Source organism: Mesoplodon bidens (genome assembly GCF_964165515.1).
Source record: "Mesoplodon bidens genome assembly, chromosome: 11".
NCBI classification, from domain to species: domain Eukaryota; kingdom Metazoa; phylum Chordata; class Mammalia; order Artiodactyla; family Ziphiidae; genus Mesoplodon; species Mesoplodon bidens.
The window spans coordinates 28,125,876-28,145,522 of record NC_138167.1 but is presented as its reverse complement, the minus strand read 5'-3'; the positions used below and the strand labels follow the sequence as shown (position 1 = coordinate 28,145,522).

The 19,647-nt window shown below is 33.5% G+C and overlaps 1 protein-coding gene across 2 annotated transcripts in view; it reads left to right on the top strand.

Annotated features, from left to right (window-relative positions):
• Positions 1–19,647, top strand: part of CPNE8 (copine 8) — a 229,608-nt gene that overhangs the window by 158,857 nt on the left and 51,104 nt on the right. For both annotated transcript variants that reach the window (XM_081247806.1, XM_081247807.1), the window contains exons 8-9: positions 858–919; positions 15,850–15,896. In XM_081247806.1, the coding sequence (XP_081103932.1) occupies positions 858–919; positions 15,850–15,896 (109 nt within the window). The remainder of the gene's footprint in view (positions 1–857; positions 920–15,849; positions 15,897–19,647) is intronic.

Genomic DNA, 19,647 nt, shown 5'->3' with positions numbered 1-19,647 from the left:
GAACACCTTATAGGAGTTAGCGACTCAGCTTCCTGCAAGTTGTCTTAGGGGTTGAATGGCCTCTGAGAGAAGATGAAATTTGATTATGAATTCTTCATTCAATGAAATCACACTAGAGAAAATCAAGTAGACCTGAAAAAGTGTAAGTTGTAATAAGAAATATTATACTCTTTATAGGTTATACTTAAGACTTGTTTTATAAGATGTGAAAGTATTTGTTTATAGTGCATTAAAATTGACAACTCTGTGGAAATGCTGGACTAAATCAGTACAGGAAGGTGCAAAGATGAAAGTATGTTAAAATTGTGAAAAATCAAAATCATCCTATTTTGATAAAAAATATACAGAAAATTTTATACTATGATTAACTGTCCTTGGGAGAAGCAAATATAAGTTCCCTTCAAGTTTTCTTTTAAAAGATTTTTATAAAGCAAGATATTTAAAATATTAGATGGCCTAATTACAGGTCCCTGACAAAAACACCCATTTCTTTTTATATGGCTTAGCTCACTGATTTTGATTTTTTAGTTTTAACCATTTTCTAGCTTCCTTTCATCTTTCCTTTATATCTAAAATGGGAAGTAACACAGTGTCCTTGTAGATAATTTGCATGTTGTTCTTCAAAGGAAGTAAACTGGTCATAGAAAGGAGTCATTTAATTTTTTGGCCCCTTTTCTTCTGATAATTTTAAATGTAAGAAAAATCAGTCTTAGTAAATTTTAATAAAGAGTAATATCTTTATTGATTTTCAAAATGCTAGGAAACATGATTTTCTCTCTAACAGAAAATAACGTCCATTTGGGGATGCAATTAGTACTAGCAGGTAATTCTGCCTTCTTTTTCTTTTCTTTTTTCAGGTCACGTTACTTTCTTTCTTGGTAGAAACAGAAGTTTCATTCCTTGACTATATTAAGGGAGGGTAAGTCATTCTCTGAAATTGTTTCATTGCTTAAGCAATGGTGAGAGGCAAGTTTGAATGTGTTTAGAAACTTCATGACAACAGCAGTCAGAGACATCACTTATGTAAGCCTCTTCCTAATTATAATTAAGCAGGGTCTTTTTGAGGTTTTTGTTTTGTTTTGTTTTGCCAATACTGATTTAGTGCTAGAGTGTTGTCAAGCCAAAGAAGGATTGAGAGAATGAGGGGGGCCAAAGGAACAAAGACAGTTTCCCCCAAAACAAAGAGCTTATCCCCTTTTGCTCTTTGTTAAGAAAACAAAACAAACAAAAGCTATACTTGCCCAAATGGGGAATCTCTGCTATATATGAGCATCTTGAAACCTGCCACCTGGATACATAGACTAAGAAGCTACAGGGTGATTGTTTCAATAAATTTAAAAGAAAACGTACTAAGTAGGAAAAAATGTTTGCCAACTCTCCTTAGTATTCCGATGTTTGTGCATATTGTTGTCTTTAGAAGATGGGAAAATAGAAAGTTGAATTTGTCATAAAAAATAGATTCCTGGGCTTCCCTGGTGGCGCAGTGGTTGAGAGTCCTCCTGCCGATTCAGGGGACACGGGTTCGTGCTCCGGTCCGGGAGGTTCCCACATGCCGCGGAGCAGCTGGGCCCTTGAGCCTATGGCCACTGGACCTGCGCGTCCGGAGCCTGTGTTCCGCAACGGGAGAGGCCACAACTGTGAGGCCCGCATACAGAAAAAAAAAAAAAAGATTCCTGTATAAATAAACTCCTTGGTAGCTGTAGATAATAGTTGATTAAAAAGATGGACATCTCTTAGCATGCTCTTTATAAACTTTAAAAAGGTGCTTGATAGATCTGGCTATAATTTGCATGTTGAAATGATGATTTGAAGTTTTAAAATACTAAAAATTCCTTTTAGTTTTTGTTTTGTTTGTCTTTTGGCTTTGCTTTGTGATCATGTGAAGTGGGTAATGTGTGTGTGTGTGTGTGTGTGTGTGTGTGTGTGTGTGTGTGAAAGAAATACCCAATAAGTATTGTCAGCAGTACAAATCAAGTAATATTTTGATGTGAATCTAACAGTAAAAGAAATTTTCAGAACCTATTACCAATAAATCACTTTTATTGGTTGTTCACATTCTCCTTTTGAGGATTCTTAGGGCTAATTAGAGCAAATGGGTTTCTACAATACTTAAGCAATAACAGTATTGACAACTGTCATTTTTATGCTTCTTATCACCTCCAAGATTTTTTTTTTTTTTTTTGCTTTACACACATCCTACTTTTATAGCACTGCCTGTGCTGGAAGAAATGCTAGTGACCTTTTTCTGACAGAAGTCAGTGTATAAATGGAGCCCCAACCTATGAGGTACACTTTGTTCCAATCCTGGCTTCCCAAGGGTTTTAAAAAAACCCATATTTTTTTATTTACAAATGGGATATGGAGAAATAGAGTTTGAAATTTACCACATAGTTAATCTAACTGGACTTCTATTAATTTTTATATAATATTATCTAAAAAGGACATGAGAAATATCTGCATATAATTCATTTTTATATGAAGATGTATATAATAAATTTATATATTTTTAAAATATACTACAATTACATGTTTACCTATTATTCATCACTATTTCTAATACTTATTATACAGATATTGTCCCTTTGATAATGGAATCCCAATTGAGAAGCAATATAATTACTGTATTCTGTGTCTTTATGCGTCTTTGCTCTTAAGGACTTGTTATAAGCAATAGGGCATAAAATTTAAATTCTGACTTTTATTAATAATATGGTGAGGAGATCTGGCTTTATCATGACACTCCTTATCACCTCAATTTCCTGTAGTTTACATGAGTCACCTTAGTTTCATTCATGACCTTAATGATATTTATATCCCTTCACTCTGAAGTTATTGCTTATATTCCTACAAAAAACTTACTCTCATCTACCAATTTACTATACAGTGTAATTTGTGTATAATAATAGCTAACATCTGCTGACAGCTAAGTGCCTCAGGGTTATTAACTCTACCCATCTCTCTGTTGGTCCCTTTCCCTTTCTGCTCCCCTCCTTTCTCTTTGTCCCTCTTTCTCTCATGAGTAATATTCACGTTGATAATTCTCTGTTTTCTAAAAAAGTAATGAAGTTTATTTACTTCATGTACTGTTAACTTTCAGTCTTTGTATAACTAATATTTCCTATCTCATTGCTGCTAGTCAAAAATATAATTTAGTTTACATAGCCTAAGGGAAAATGATGCTTTGGCATGCAGGATATCTAAGAATTTTACCATCAGATATTTGTGAAGATTTAAACTTATTTAACTGTGAGTTGTGGGTATTTATTATGATGGTTACCTCATAGAATTCCTGACTCTAGTTATAGGAAATGAGGAATAGAGTTTTATGTTCTAATCTTTCTTAAAAATCTCTATTGGGGGCTTCCCTGGTGGCGCAGTGGTTGAGAGTCCGCCTGCCGATGCAGGGGACACGGGTTCGTGCCCCTATCCCGGAAGATCCCACATGCCGCGCAGCGGCTGGGCCCGCGAGCCATGGCCGCGGAGCCTGTGTGTCCGGAGCCTGTGCTCCGCAACGGGAGAGGCCACAGCAGTGAGAGGCCCGCGTACAGCAAAAAAAAAAAAAAAAAAAAAAAAAAAAAAAATCTCTATTGGTATGAAAATAACAACTTGTAGCAATTTGAAATGGAGAACATGAAAGCCAGTGTGGAAATGTAGCTGCATCTATTCCAAATATTGCAGCAAATTACTTTTATTTTTCTTAACAGATTTCCTATTGATTTTTTTTAGACATTGTAAGGGATTTCCCTGAAGGTCCAGCAGTCAAGACTCTGTACTTCCACTTCAGGGGGCACGGGTTCGATTCCTGGTCGGGGAACTAAGATCCCACCTGTTGTGCAGTGTGGCCAAAAAAAAAAAAAAAAGATAGACATTGTAAGCTTTCTTCCCTTGTTATTAAGAAATCTCAACCTCCAAGTAGATAAATGCACCACCATGATGGAAAATTATATTAAGAGCAGACACATAATTACACAAACTTTCTGAATAATAGCAAAATAGAATATAATGAACTACATTCATTTCAAATTAGAACTAATTATAATAATTCACAGTTAATTATTATAGTTTCAATAATGGCTATTGACTCTCTTGTGAATATTATCAGTCAGAATTTCTCGTCTCTTGCAACTAAAAAAATTCTGTAAACTGTTAAACAACTCAGTAATATTTGGTACTCTTCAGAGTAACTTTTTTCTGAAACCACAGAAACATTTTTTTTTTAGTGTTTTATTTTCAGTTTTGAGGAAAAGAAGTATTATATCTCCCAAATTTTAAACATAAATATCTATATTTGTGTTTCACATTGTAAACATGAAATGTGAAATGGTAAAAAAAAAAGTAACGTAAAATGAAAATAATTTATTATGAAACTAGAATCCCCTGTAGTCATACTCTCTAGAGATAATCACTGTTAGAAATGTATTTATTCCCAAACACACATCATTATTTTTAATGAGTAGGATAGCACTGTGAACAATATTGTAATGTATATTTTCTTCATTTAATATACTGTGTATACATGTTTCTGTGTCAGTACTTATAGATCTACCATATTTTAATAGCTTTCCATCATATGGATGTACATAATTTAGTTTAAAAATCTCCTGTTGATACACACTTTAGTTGCATCCATTTTATTTTCATATTATAAACAAGGCTGCAATGTAAACCCTGGTACATAGGTTTTTGTACACTTCATTAAGCATATCTGCAAGGTCACATCCTAGAAATAGTATTGTTGGTTTAAATTGTATGCATATTTTACAATTTGTCAGGTATTTCTAAATTATTGTGTTGACAAAAGGGTAATAATAATAATTTATACTTCTAACATATGTGTATGCAAGTTTACCATATACTTACCCTTACTGGATAGCATCACTACTTTTTCAACTTTGCTAATTTAATAGATAAATATTATAAATCATTGTCAGTTTTTATCTGTGAAACCTATTTATTAGCCGTTGTGATGTCCTTTGTGAAAGCCCATATTTAACCAGCCGTATCTTTGGAAACACAGGTTTCAGAATCTTTTATTTTTGCTTTTCCCCTGTTCCCTCCTCCCTAGTCCCACCATAAAAGATTGAATATTTTTAACTGAGAACACAAGACCAAAGGTAGTAGGGAGCTTCATCCTTCAGTACAGTAAACACTTCAGATAAACTTCCCCAATATTCACATCTTGGTCTTTGACACCACTTCTCTTCTGCACACATCTAAAAAGACTCTTTTTAATCTGGCCTTGCTTTTTGCCCCGTGATTACATTGAAGAAAAACAATAAAATTAACTAACACTTTGGGCTGCAATCAACGAAGCAATCCAAAATAGTATTTTGGAGGTCATAACTATTTGCAGATTTGTGGAGTTATCGTTAGTTCTTTTGAAGAGATGTCCCACCATATTTCTGAATAAGTATGATATTTCAGAAGTGATTGGAACCAAGTGTTGAATTCAGTTTTGTTTTTATAAAAAATTATAGTAACTACTCACTTTTAACTTAAAATACCAAGATATCAGCATTTGTTACTGGTATTTGTGTATTGTTTTGTTTTTAACTTGGGTGAGTATCATTATTGCTAATTTGGATGGCATCAATTCAGGAACCTACTCACCATTCTAGTCTAGCAGAAATTATTGTTGAGTTTTGCTTATGCTGAATCTTAATTGACAAATAAAACTAGATGTTTTCAAAAAAGGTGGAAGATCATCATATAAAACATGAGTAACAGCAATTAAATTGGTACTCTGGCTAGCTGTGGGTTATCCAAAATAACATTAGTTTAGGTCTTCCTGTATTCATTTTGTTCTCTACATTAATTGTATCAACTATTTTCCTTATACTGGACAACATGTGGGAGCATGAGAATAGACAAAGAGGGCAAAACAGTTGACTCGTGTGAAACATGTAGGACTAACAGGTTGTGATTAAACTCTTAGAAGGAAATTCTTGAATCACACTTTAAAATGTAATCTCTCTTCTTGTTTCATCTCACAAAAAATAATTGAATAGAAAATTATGAAAATATTGTTTTCTCATGAATCCAAGTAGAAATTATGTATAGTTAAGAATGAACACATTTAAATATTAAACAAAATTGTTCTCAATAGTCCTTTAATATCTTCCCCTTCAAAGGAACTTCTTTATATGTCTAATTCTTAGTATTGGGTATTCTAGGCTTCCATTACTGTAGTCATTATTGATGTAGATATTTACCTGATTGATTGATTGTTTGTGAAACCATGTTGTTAGTGTGTTACTTTTCATTTATTGTCTCAGTTCCTAACACACTGTGTTTAGCTGCAGTAGACAGTTTATGGATTGAGGTACACAGTGAGCAGATGAGACAGATGCATTCTCAATCAGACAAGGTCCAATTTTTATAGAAATATTCTGTGAAATAAAAATTTAATTTGTAGACCTTCTTTTTTTCCTTTTTTTTTTTTTTTTTTTTGCTAAGCAGAACCATACTTTCCCTGGAGCATAAGATACAATTTATGACTTGAGGTAGTAAAGAGTTTTATTTTCTAAATACAATAATATCCACAAAGGTGGTCTTACTGTAGAGGAAAAAAAATGGATTGCCTCTTCTGAGTTGTTGACATTGGGGTTATTATTTTTATTCATGCTTTGTATGTTTTTCCTGTGGTTATTTTATTTCTCTTTTCTTACTAAAAATAATTTTAATACTAAAATTCTGATATAATTGGCAACCAAAGATATTTACTCAGTAATCCTTAATGTATGACATTGAATATCCCAGTTATCATTGATAAGGACAATGTCAGATTCATTGAAAATCAGAGACAGTTCTGAAATCTAAATACTCCTTTAGGGTAACATCATCATTTTTATAATAATTATTATTTGTGAAATGGGTTTATTGACCTCTACAGACAACAGCTCACATTATGAGTGTCTGGGGACAGAATCATTAGTTTCAATTTGGTTTTGTCTGCCTTTCAGTCCTCTATTTCTCTCAAGTCTTCATGAAACTCCACTCCACCACTAACATGACCAAGGAACAAATATATATAAAGTTTTTCACATTTCTTTGACTGGCAGATGAATGGGGAAGATCTCAAATTCTCGTGCACACTGTACCCCTAAGCAACCAGAATGTCATGTCAACCTGAAACCCTAATCTACACTTTTATCAGAAAATTGAGTGTATTAGAAACTTGCAGGCCTACAGACTGTCATTTACTTCTTCTGAAGAAAGCCCAAAATGTCATCCACCTTGTCCCAAATAAGCTTCACAACCACTTATATACAATGGTTGCTAGTTTCCCTGGTTACCATTTTAATTGTTCATTCTCAAAATATTTTTATAGAGCTGAACATAGAGTAGCCACTGAATAAATATAGATTAATTAGAAAGCCACTTTAAGCCTGATTTTCCACTCTTCTTTCCCAAATCTCTTAGCATAATGAAACATTAAAAACAAATAGGAACTTTAAGCAAAGAGTGTGACAATTTAGTTAACTGGATTACAAACCCCCATGTCTGTCTAGCTCAGATTTTATCATCTTGTGACCTTCCTCTTTCCATACCTCATATCATAATCAACAAAGAAAACAGATGGACCAGGCTTTCTGGGATAAGAAAAAATGCTTTTGTGTTGCCTCTGCCAGAAATCATCTCAACTCTGTATCTGAGTTTTAGTGACTTAGAAGAAGGCAAGATCAAGATGAGAAGCATGAACTGCTTATTTTCCTCACATATTAACTGAAAGGGAGCATGAGAGAAGATAATAGGGGAGACCCTAAGTGGGCAAGTTCTGGGAAAGAATCAAAACGTGGGGTAAATGTTTGGCAAAATATCAAGTCAGTTAAATAAGTGGCTGCTGAAGGCAATGCATAAGAGTGGCCAAGAATTTGGGTTCTGACACTAACTGCCTGGTTCAAATCCTAGATTTGTCTTTTGCTAGCATAACCTGTTTCCGTTTCTATGAAATAGAAATAAAAATAATAATGCGTATGTCACAGAGTGACTGTGGATTAAATGGCATATACCCTCGATAAATGCTATCTATCATTTTTCTGAATAATCTGAACTTGTTTAAAGTTCTAATATGTCTTTTCTCATTGTTGGTGGTAAATGTCCTAATTAACAGAGACATGGAGAGAAAAAGACATATTCAACTTTTAAAGTCAATAACAGTCTTTTTATTTTTTTTAGTTCAATTCTCTTTGGAGGATCATGCCAGGTTATTCCTTCCACTGTAGTCAATCACAACCCAAACTCTTGACACTGAATCTAAAACTTGTCTGAAATTATACGCAAAAGGTTTATATCCCACTCCAAGTAAAAAGTCTTAGAAAAATTAAAGATATCTACCTATTATAGGCTCATTGTAGAGGCTAAAAGTGGACTTCTTAATATGCTTATTTTAAAGGTGAGTTGAATATAAGTAAGTGCCATTATTAACGAGCTCCATAAGGATTTTTTTAAATACTTGAAGCAAGTAAAATGATGCTATAAAATATTTGCCTTAGTTTTATACAGTTGGTGGCATTATATTAGATATGTCATCTCAGGGAGCACATCTTGCCAGATCATGCAACACGAGTCTTTTTCCTAGTCCAGTTTCTTTTTGAAAACTGAATATACATAACTAGGATTTTTTTATAGTGCTTCTTGTTGTGGCACCCAAGTGTTTTGCATTCATCAAATAAGTCGAGAGCTAAACCCTGCAGTGCTGATTGGGGATAAATATAATAAAAGTAAAGCCATTCTGCCTTCTAGAAATACATTCACCTAAAATATTATCATATCTAAACTAAACTCATCTAAAATGTGATTTAGAAAAGAAACTTTTGGAAGTATTAAGAAGACTCATAAACACTGTTTTGGTTAATGCTTGATTCTAATTTTTATATATACAAAATGCATGCTTGAGAATTCTGAAGATGTCTAGTTATAGCCTTTAAGATTGTGATTTAATTGCCAGCTTATGTTATTTTTCAAATGATTTTTTCAGAACTATATATTTCAGAGTCAAAGGAAATTGCATGTATGTTTCATCATCAGAACCAGTGCAAATTTAGCCAAAATATTGACAGTCTATTTTCTACCAGGCAGTTTCTTAGTTATATTTAATTATCAGAGTGCGTACTTTTAGCCACACTATGTCTAAAATAGTTTCTTTCTGGTGGGAACAGAAAGCTTGGCAGCTAGGGGAAAGGGAAACAGAGTTAAGCAAATAAGGGTAGTATACCAAGGGCAAGTTGTGGAAGGGTGGGAAAATTTATCACTGACATTGCTTAGAACTGCTAGTGTAAGGTGATATTAAAATGTAGACTGTGTATTAGTAGATTACATTATTGTTTTTAAGTTATCTGCAGACAATGTACCTCCTACTGCCTACACCCTTGGGGGCTCATTACCCCAGCCATGATACACAACTTACCTTCACTATGGGAAGAATTAATGAAAAAAGAAATATATATATGTTAATGTAAAGAGAGAAGTGTGTCATCTGACTCAACAGAGGAAAGGATTAATGTGAATAAGGAAAGGATGACATGGTTGCTCAAGAGATTGGTCCTCCAGCACACAGAATATTTGTTATATACAGGTACTTCAGGATTTTATTTCTGATAAGTAGAGGGCTTCTTCAAAGTAGCTGGTACCTTTTTATCATATGAGAAAATTGAGATTCAGGGACATGGTAATTTGGCAAATGAGTCACAACTAGCTAGCTAGTTGTAATTCTGAAATCCAAACTCCAATCTATAATTTAAAAGTTCATAGCTTTGTTGCTAGGCATCATGCCTCTTCAGCAACTACCTCATTTAAAATGGGACTCTAGGGAATCCCCTAGTGGTCCAGTGTTTAAGACTCAGTGCTTTCACTGCTGTGGGCCCAGGTTCAACTCGTAATTGGGGAACTAATATTCCGCAAGCTGCAGCGTGGCCCGCCAAAAAAAGAAAGGGATTCTATTGGATACTGCTTCTCTTTTTGGTTAGAGGTTGATATGTTTTATTTTGTTTTCTTTATGTCACTTATGACATATTTTCTAAACTAATGATTTGAAAAAGTTTGGCCATCTTGCATACCTACCTTGATAAGGAGTTCTTGAACTACAGGATGATCAGCTTACCTACTTGCAAAGTTGTATTTTGGAACACTTTAATTGTGTTAAAAATAATACTGAAATTAATCCTCAAAACCTGGAGAATGTACAAAGGTTTGTTAATTTATGGAAACTAGATTTAATAAGTACCAAAATCTATTAGCATAAAAAGGTTTAGGAATCATATCACTTGTTTCAAGTTTTTTTTTTTTTTATTCTTACTTTTGACATTTCACTGATCCCACAGAAATACAAAATTTTAGGAAGGATACGAACGAAAATAAAACTAGGATCAAAGCTTATAATTACTTCCTGCAGGAGGATTTTGTTTGAGGAAGTACCCAGATGACACTTTCTAACAAAATTAGATCATTTATGGTGCTGTTTTGGTTTGGGTAGATTGGGACCTTAGAAGCCAGTGTGAAGAAAAGGAAATCTGATATGGGAGGATCAGGTTGTAGAAAAAACCTGAAACTCTGATAGATATAGAAATTGGATAAATATTACACACTCCAGTTTTCAAAGAAATATGCTAAACTTGGGTTCTAAAAAACTAGCTTCAATATGGTGATAATAATCATAACAGTTACTTCTTGAGTGCCTGCTATAAAGGGCAGGTGCTTTCCTTGTACTTACAGCAACAATCCAAGAAAGATTTTGTTAACCCTAGCTTATTACAAATGAGGTGCAGAGAGGTTAAATAGCCTTTCAAAGATCATATTGCAGGTAGGTGAAATTATTTATATTTTAATTTGCATTTGTGTTTCTCAAAGCCTGCCCTCATTCTAGCAGACCTCACTTGTCGAGGGCAAATAATCCTGTCAGTAGTTTATGGGCACAAGAATCCGGAATTTTGAAGATGTAGCAAAATTTAGAGTCAGGCAGCTGTCTGTGTTGTCATTCAGGTAGTTGAACTGCTTTTAAGAAAGAAGGGAAAGGCAAGGCAGAAAAGTTCAAGGTTTAGCCCATGGTAAGCTAGGATAAAGAAGGATTAGTCTGGATAATAGTGCCTGAGGAAGTGAACCTGAGTTCAGGGCAGGTTCCAGAACCCAAGAGTGAGCTAGAGTGCATCTCAGTAAATCAAGGCAGAAGCATAGTCTTGGTATCAGCGAGGAAAGAATGAAAAGAATATTAGAGTTGGGTGGGCATCTCAACTTCCTTTAGGGTTCTAGATTCCAATAGCTAGTTGGTCTGAATCTGCCTTTGTCAAGATTAATTTAAAGAAAGGTGGAGAAATTTCATCTTTCATGTTGGATAACGTTCAGTTTGTTCAACTGAACAGAATTTGAATTGGGGAAGAAAGTGAAACAATCCTTCTGCACATCCCCATCACAGTTGTTAGTTCTTGATTATTAATTCATAACAGCTGTAGAAAAGTTCTCTAAGATGGTATCACTCTGTGTGTGTGCATACATGTGTGTATGTGTAGCTTTCTTTGACGTGCACATATATGTTTTCTATGTATCTCTGATGTGCTAGTTAAAATTTCCACATTAACATCTGATTTATCTGTCATTCATAACTTTCAGAAAGGTGGCAGAATGAAATAAGGACATTTTCCAAGAATATATTTCAGTAGTACTAGGACAGATGCATTGGGAAGTGTCATGAGATGTTACTACTAACTCATGAAATTTTGCAGCCGTGTCTTTTTTATACTATCTGGGTTTCTTGAAATCCTGTTCTTTTTTGTCTACTTCTAAAACATAAAATGAGAGCTACAATAACACTTCCTAAGCAAAATGTTTCAAGGATTTATATGTGATAGCTTTATGAATACTCTGTCAAGAGAAATTTCATGTGAATTCAGTTGTGTTGTTGTTGTTGTTTTTTAACTTTGACTCATGGTTGCTTCTTTTTTCTCTAACATTAGGCTTCAAAAAGTATTAAAGGTAAAGTAAATAAATTTAAAAAAATAAAAAGGTAAAAATTACTGATGATTTATTTTACTTTTATGGCAAATCATTTATCAAAGTCTTCAAGAAATCTGTTTTAGCCTAAAGTTGTAGTATTGCTAGCAACTTTCTTTAAAACTTTTATTAGCTAATATTTTCAAAATACATAGAATGTGGCCCTTGGCATAATAAGTATACATTATAATATGAATTAGAACATTTAAGAATCGTGGGAATGAACAAGCTGTTATCCACAGTAAATGCACAGTTGTGTTTTAAGTTAGGCTATTGTTTATGAATTACATGATAATCTGCTGTGCTGTTTTGTCATTGTTTTTAATTGTGGAAAGTTGAAATTGAGCTCTATGAGTTCAATGATAGTGTTTGCTTTGCTCCCATTTTCTGTTGATCACTTAACACAGTGCTTGACAATCAGAAGATGCTCAATAAATAACTGTTGAATTGTAGTTTTTTAGATGGAAAAATACAAATGGTGTGATAATAGATTAATGGACTATCACAACCATGAAATGATTTGTGAGCCATCATATTTCCCTTCTGATTAGAATACTGTTGATTCAACACAGTAAAGGAGTGAGATTCATTCTGATATGCAGAATGAAACAAGGAAGTAATCAAATCTTGAAATCAATTAACCACAAATATGCATCAATGATTGTTTTACTTGTTGAGATTTTCTGTTGCACCATGATTATCAAATGGTCTTAGTTATCATTTAGTGCTAAATGCACCTGTCTTTTGTATTGTTTTGGAATGTCCCAAGCTTCAAGCTTCATAGGTACTCTTGGTACAGCCTGGCTCCCCTCCTTCTTCCCTCCTTTCTTACTTTCTTTATTTTTTCCTTCTTTTCTTCCTCCCTCCCTTCCTTCCTTCCCCCCTCCCTTCCTTCCTCCCTTCCTGCCTTCCTTCCTTCCTCCCTCGCTCCTCTGTCCCTTCTTTCCTTTTTCCTTCCTTTTTCCTTCCTCTTCCTTTCATTTCTTTTGAAATTTTCTCTTCTTCTTCTTCTTCTTTTTTTTTTTTACACTTTTTGTTGTACCTAATCTACTTGGTTTTATAATTTGGTTTGTTTAGCTAGCTAAAGGTTTCAGTAAATAAATACTTTTCTCTCATTTTTTATTCTTATATACAGTATACTTCTTCAGTTAGTAGCCATATCTTTTTGCAGCTTTGCTAGGTAAAACTGGCTTTGAAATGACCTTTGTATCTCTGATTATTGAAGTTTTTTTTTTAATCTACAACTAATGCTTCTAAGAAGTTGGTATTTATGCTACACATCCTGGGCTACCTTGGAAAATATATGAGAAACAGTCATAAAATGAACACATTCATCCAGTAAACACAGTGATGTTCCAATATGTAGAAAGCAGACACTGCTATAAGAGAGAGTTGAGCCAAAACAAGGTGTCTATCCCTGAAACCTAAGGAAGATTGAACCAAAGACACAACTGCTATATTGACTTTTATAATGTGCTAAAACCCATGTTCTTGAAGCTTAGAGTTATTTTTCATTCCTAAGGAAGTGTCATTTGAGTAAAAGAACATAAAAAGGCATTTATAACAATTATCTTGTGATTTATGTATGTAACATAAGTGATAGAAGAAGGACAGATTTGCCCGAGCATGAGACTATGTCCTGGTATCTTTATCATTAACGATATCTGTATAGTGTCATTTTTCAGTTTGTAACATAATAATCACTATCCTTTATTGTGTTTTTATTATAACCAGACAGTTCACAAATATTTAATTGTACAATTGGAGTAGCATCGAGTTTATAAATATGGTCTTGGAGGTTACATGTGAATTTGAATTCCAGTACTGACATTTATTACTTATGTGGGAAGCTAAGTTTTATGAGCATAGATTTCCTCGTCTATAAAAGGAGAATACTAGTACCTTCCTTTAAAAATTATTATGAGGTTAATTGATAAAAGCTATATAAAAACACATTCTATATGTATATGTTTTATATATATGTGTGTGTCTGTCTGTCTATACACACACACACACACACACACACACACAAATATAATGTTTCATGTAGTTTTTCTGTCCATCCTTGCTTAATGGTAATGTGCCAGGTACCTGCCTTCTGAGAGTTCTAAAACTTGGCTAATGGCAGCAACTGGGTTGCTGAAATTCAAACCCAGTCCTTTCAAACTCAAAAGCTAATAAACCCTTTCTAATATACCATATTATACCCTGTATTATAGTCACTTTCTCTCTAGCAGCAGAATGACAAAGCAATGTCCTGATGGTGACTGTTCTTTTCAATTCCTCAAATGGATTTATTATCTCAAAATATTCTCCCAAATGTTTCACTGATTCTTTTTCTAAAAGCTTTATGTGCTAAAAGTGTTATGCTCCAAATTAGCCTATATTCTTAGCCTCTAAACCTAATTTCTACTCTGAGAAAAAAAATTACCATATAGCTATAAAGAGAATCTATATTACTTTTTATTAATGTTAAACAAAAAAGGTTGTTTATTCTTTAGGGAAAAAACGTGAATTGTTTTCAACACCTGAGCAGTATTAAGGGTTTTTCAGCTGAATTTTTATAGAAAGAAGGAAATGTTACTATACTTTATACTAAGAGAACTACAAGGGACCCTATAGTGCCATACCCATCATCATCACCATCCTCATCATCATCACACCACCATTTAAATAACAGCTCAGGGCTTCCCTGGTGGCGCAGTGTTTGGGGGTCCGCCTGCTGATACAGGGGACACAGGTTCGTGCCCCAGTCCGGGAAGATCCCACATGCCATGGAGCGGCTGGACCCGTGAGCCATGGCCGCTGAGCCTGCGTGTCCGGGGCCTGTGCTCCGCAACGGGAGAGGCCACAACAGTGAGAGGTCCACATACAGCAAAAAATAAATAAATAAATAAATAAATAAATAAATAAATAACAGCTCAAACTTTGAAGTGTTAAATCAATTGTGCAGTGTATCAAAATTAATTTGGTATTTAAAATATTCTAAGTAATGATGTTTTCAGATTATTTATTTTTAAATTTAAAAATTATTTTGTAAATTAGATGTGACAACAGGTTATCCCAGTAATTATATCATTGTCATTATTTGTGTTTTTATGCCTTCTTTGGGGAGAAAGTGGAATTACATATAGAAAGACTTAGAGGTATATCCAAAAGAGTGAATTTTTAATGTGAATGCCACTTCCTTGGTTTCTACCAGGGGAAAAAAAGAAAAAAAAAACACTAATACAGTAAAATAATTTTGGGTAACTACCATGTGCTGAAAGTTTTAAGTATATATAACAATTCCATCTATATAAATATTTATCCATATCTATAAATACACACAAGTACACAGGAATGCTGTGAGCACTGAGCACTGATTAGTATTTGAAATACTTGAGTTCTGAAGAAAGCAAAAGAAAATCCTGTTTTCAGGATTGTTGGAATTAGTTTAAGGAACGATATAATTAGACATTATTTTAGCAATGCCATACTTTTAAGGACATAATAATTTCACATCGACTACAGAATAGTTTTGAAAACAAATTAATAATAAATGTTGACATTGGAGACTGGCAAATAATTATTTATAGTCTGACTTCATTATGAGCTCCTCACTTAGTTATTGTGCTTTCAACTGGGAGCTATTTTTATTCCTGATGCTTTATTTTGTATTTTACAGTTGCATGGTCGTAAAGGTATTTTGCCAGGTTCTTAGCTTGTAAAACTGCCTAAGTGATACTATTCAGTGTGTGCTGTAACATAGTTGCTAGTAATTTAAGAAATTTAGTGATGTTAAAAATATAACAAAACTGGAAATCAAACTTCTTTGTATGAGGTTATTCAGTTATTAATGATTCTAATTTACTTATATTTTAGAACACAAATCAATTTCACAGTGGCTATTGATTTTACTGCATCAAATGGTGAGTATTATGACTATCCCATAATAAAAATTATCAGCAATTACATTAAAATATATATATTTATTTTCATGAGGTTTAGATGTTTTCTTTCCATGAATACATACTTCTGAAGTGTTTCCTATAAAATTCAGATAACTTTTCTTTTTTCAATATTATGAAATACTTCAGATATACAAAAGACTATAAGAAACAAAACAAAAGCACATAATAGTCCCATTCAAATTTATTAAATATTGAAATATTGTCTTTTATGTTTTACATATTTTTAAAAGGAAAAATTTAGATCTAGTTAAGCTCATTGTGTACCCTGCCCCATTTTTCTACACTCCCTTCTTCTCCATTCATAACTACAGTTCTGAAGTGTGTCTAACTATAATCCTCATTTTTATACTACTTTTCTGTGTATTAATTTATACAAATGTAATTCAAGTACATGTACAGTAGCAGCTTACTTTTCTTTTACTCAATTATTTTTAAGAATTACTTATGTTAACACATTTATATTTAATTAATTTAGATGGACCATCATGTAACAACCCATGTATGGATATTCCTAATTTGTATATCAAACATTTTAAGAAAGGAGAGTGGACTTTTAACTTTATTTTGAAGTAACTTTGTTTCAAACAGAACAATCATTTAAAATCAGTTATTATGTATCATAAGAACATGAATCTTATTATTATCATTTTTTTTTTACTAGATCTCTACTGGCGTATAATTGCTTCACAATACTATGTTCATTTCTGTTGTACTCAAAAGTGAATCAGCCATATGCATACATATGTCCCCATATCCCCTCTCTCTTGAGCCTCCCTCCTGTCCTCCCTATCCCACCCCTCTAGGTCATCGCAAAACACCGAGCTGATCTCCCTGTGCTATGCTGCTTCTTCCCACTAGCTAACTATTTTACATTCGGTAGTGTATATATGTCGATGCTACTCTCACTTTGCCCCAGCTTCCCCCCCCCACCCCGTGTCCTCCAGTCCATTCTCTATGTCTACATCTTTATTCCTGCCCTGCAACTAGGTTCATCTGTACCATTTTTTTTTATATTCCATATATATGTGTTAGCATATGGTATTTGTTTTTCTCTTTCTGACTTACTTAATTCTGTATGACAGACTGTAGGTATATCTGCTTCACTACAAATAACTCAATTTCATTTCTTTTTATGGCTGAGTAATATTCTATTGTATGTATATATGCCACATCTTTTTTTTTTAACATCTTTATTGGAGTATAATTGCTTTACAATGGTGTGTTAGTTTCTGCTTTATAACAAAGTGAATGAGTTATACATATACATATGTTCCCATATCTCTTCCCTCTTGCGACTCCCTCCCTCCCACCCTCCCTATCCCACCCCTCTACGTGGTCACAAACCACTGAGCTGATCTCCCTGTGCTACGTAGCTCCTTCCCACTAGCTATCTATTTTACATTTGGTAGTGTATATAAGTCCATGCCCCTCTCTCACTTTGTCATGGCTTACCCTCCCCCCTCTCCATATCCTCAAGTCCATTCTCTAGTAGGTCTGTGTCTTTATTGCTGTCTTACCCCTAGGTTCCTCATGACCTTTTTTTTTTTTTTAGATTCCATATATAGGTGTTAGCATACGGTATTTGTTTTGCTCTTTCTGACTTACTTCACTCTGTATGACACACTCTAGGCCCATCCAATTCACTACAAATAGTTCAATTTCGTTTCCTTTTATGGCTGAGTAATATTCCATTGTATATATGTGCCACATCTTCTTTATCCATTCATCTGTTGATGGATATTTAGGTTGCTTCCATGTCCTAGCTATTGTAAATAGTGCTGCAGTGAACATTGTGGTATATGTCTCTTTGAATTATGGTTTTCTCAGGGTATATGCCCAGTAGTGGGATTGCTGTGTCATATGGTAGTTCTATTTTTAGATTTTTAAGGAACCTCCATAGTGTTTTCCATAGTGGCTGTTTCCATTTACATTCCCACCAACAGTGCAGGAGGGTTCCCTTTTCACCACACCCTTGAGTCTCATATTTTAACTTTTACCAGAAGTTGCCATTAGTTTATATATTTATCTAGTTTTCTTTTCAAATTATTTATTGTGCTGTAACTCTCACATTAAATTCACTTCACATTTCTCTCATATTCACTCACATTTCACAAAATAATAGAATTTTTAGGTAAGAGATCACTTACTCCAACCATCATCCTCTTATACAAATAAGAAAACTCAGATCTAGAAAAATCCTTTTACTAATCAACACATTTTGACTTGTTGGCAGTAGAGTTACAAATAGAGATGAGGAGACCAAATTCTAATTTAGCTTATCTTTGACTACATGATAAATTTATTCTCCAATATTGTGGCTTCAAGTTAATGATTTTTACACATGTGTTTTATTCAGTAATATAGGAAACATATACACCAAAATCCAACTGGATTAAAATGCTAGCTTTCATTTATTGATGAACATTAGCACCACTAGAAGGGTGAGAATTTATTCAATACAATGATACAAACTACTGAAACTGACTTAAGAAAATAGACAATCTGAACAGATCCATAATAGAGATTGAATTAGTAACTTAAAAACTATCCACAAAGTTTATGTGAACCCAGGTGTAGACAGCTTCACTGATGAACTCTATTTAAAGAGGAATTAATGCCAATTCTTCACAAATTGGAAGAAGAAGAGGAAGGAACACTTTCCAAAAGTGGAAGAGGAAGGAACAATTTCCAACTCATTTTAAGAGGTATTACTTTGATACCCAAACCAGACAAAAGCATTGTAAGAAAAACTAAAGAACAATATCTTTTATGGATATAAAACCCTTAACAAAATACTAGCAAACTGAATCCAGCAGCATATGTAGAGAATTATATGCCCTGACCAATTAAAATTTATCCCAGGAATGCAAGGTTGACTTAATATTCAAAAATCAAATAATGGCATACACTGTACCAATAGAAGAAAATGTAAAAACCACATGGTCATGTCAATTGATATAGAAAAAGATTTTGACAAAGTCCAACATACTTTTTAATAAAACCACATGAACTAGGAATAGAAAGTGACTTACTAACCTTATGAAGGGAAAATATAAAAACCTATAGCCAACATCATACTTAAGGGTGAAAAGCTGGATGCTTTCACCTTAAGATGAGGAAAAAGACAAGGATGTCTGCTCTTGCTACTTCTATTTTACATTGTACTGGAGGCCAGGGCAATTAGGCAAGAAAAAAAATAAAAGACATCCAGATTGGAACGGAAGAGGTAAAACTATTTTTATTTGCAGATGACATAATCTTTTATGTAGAAAATCCTAAGGAATCCACTAAAAAATCTATTAGAACTATTAAATGATTCAGCAAGATTGAAGGATGGAAGATCCATATATAAAAATCAATTCTTTCTCTATACACTTCCAATGAACAATATGAAAATAAGAAAACAGTTCCATTTACAATAGTATCAAAAGGCATACAGTACTTAGGAATAAATTTAACAAAGTGAGTGCAAAACTTATACCCTAAAATTATATTCTGAAAATTTTTTGAAAGAAATTAAAGATCTAAATTAGTTGAAAAATATGCCACATTCATTGATTAGAAAATTCAACATTGTTAAGATGGCAATATTTTCCAAAGAGATTGACAGATTCACTGTAATTTCTATCAAAATCTGAAAGATCTTTTTTGAAGAAATGGATAACTGACCCAGAAATTCAGTTGGAATTTAAAGGGGCCCAGAAGAACC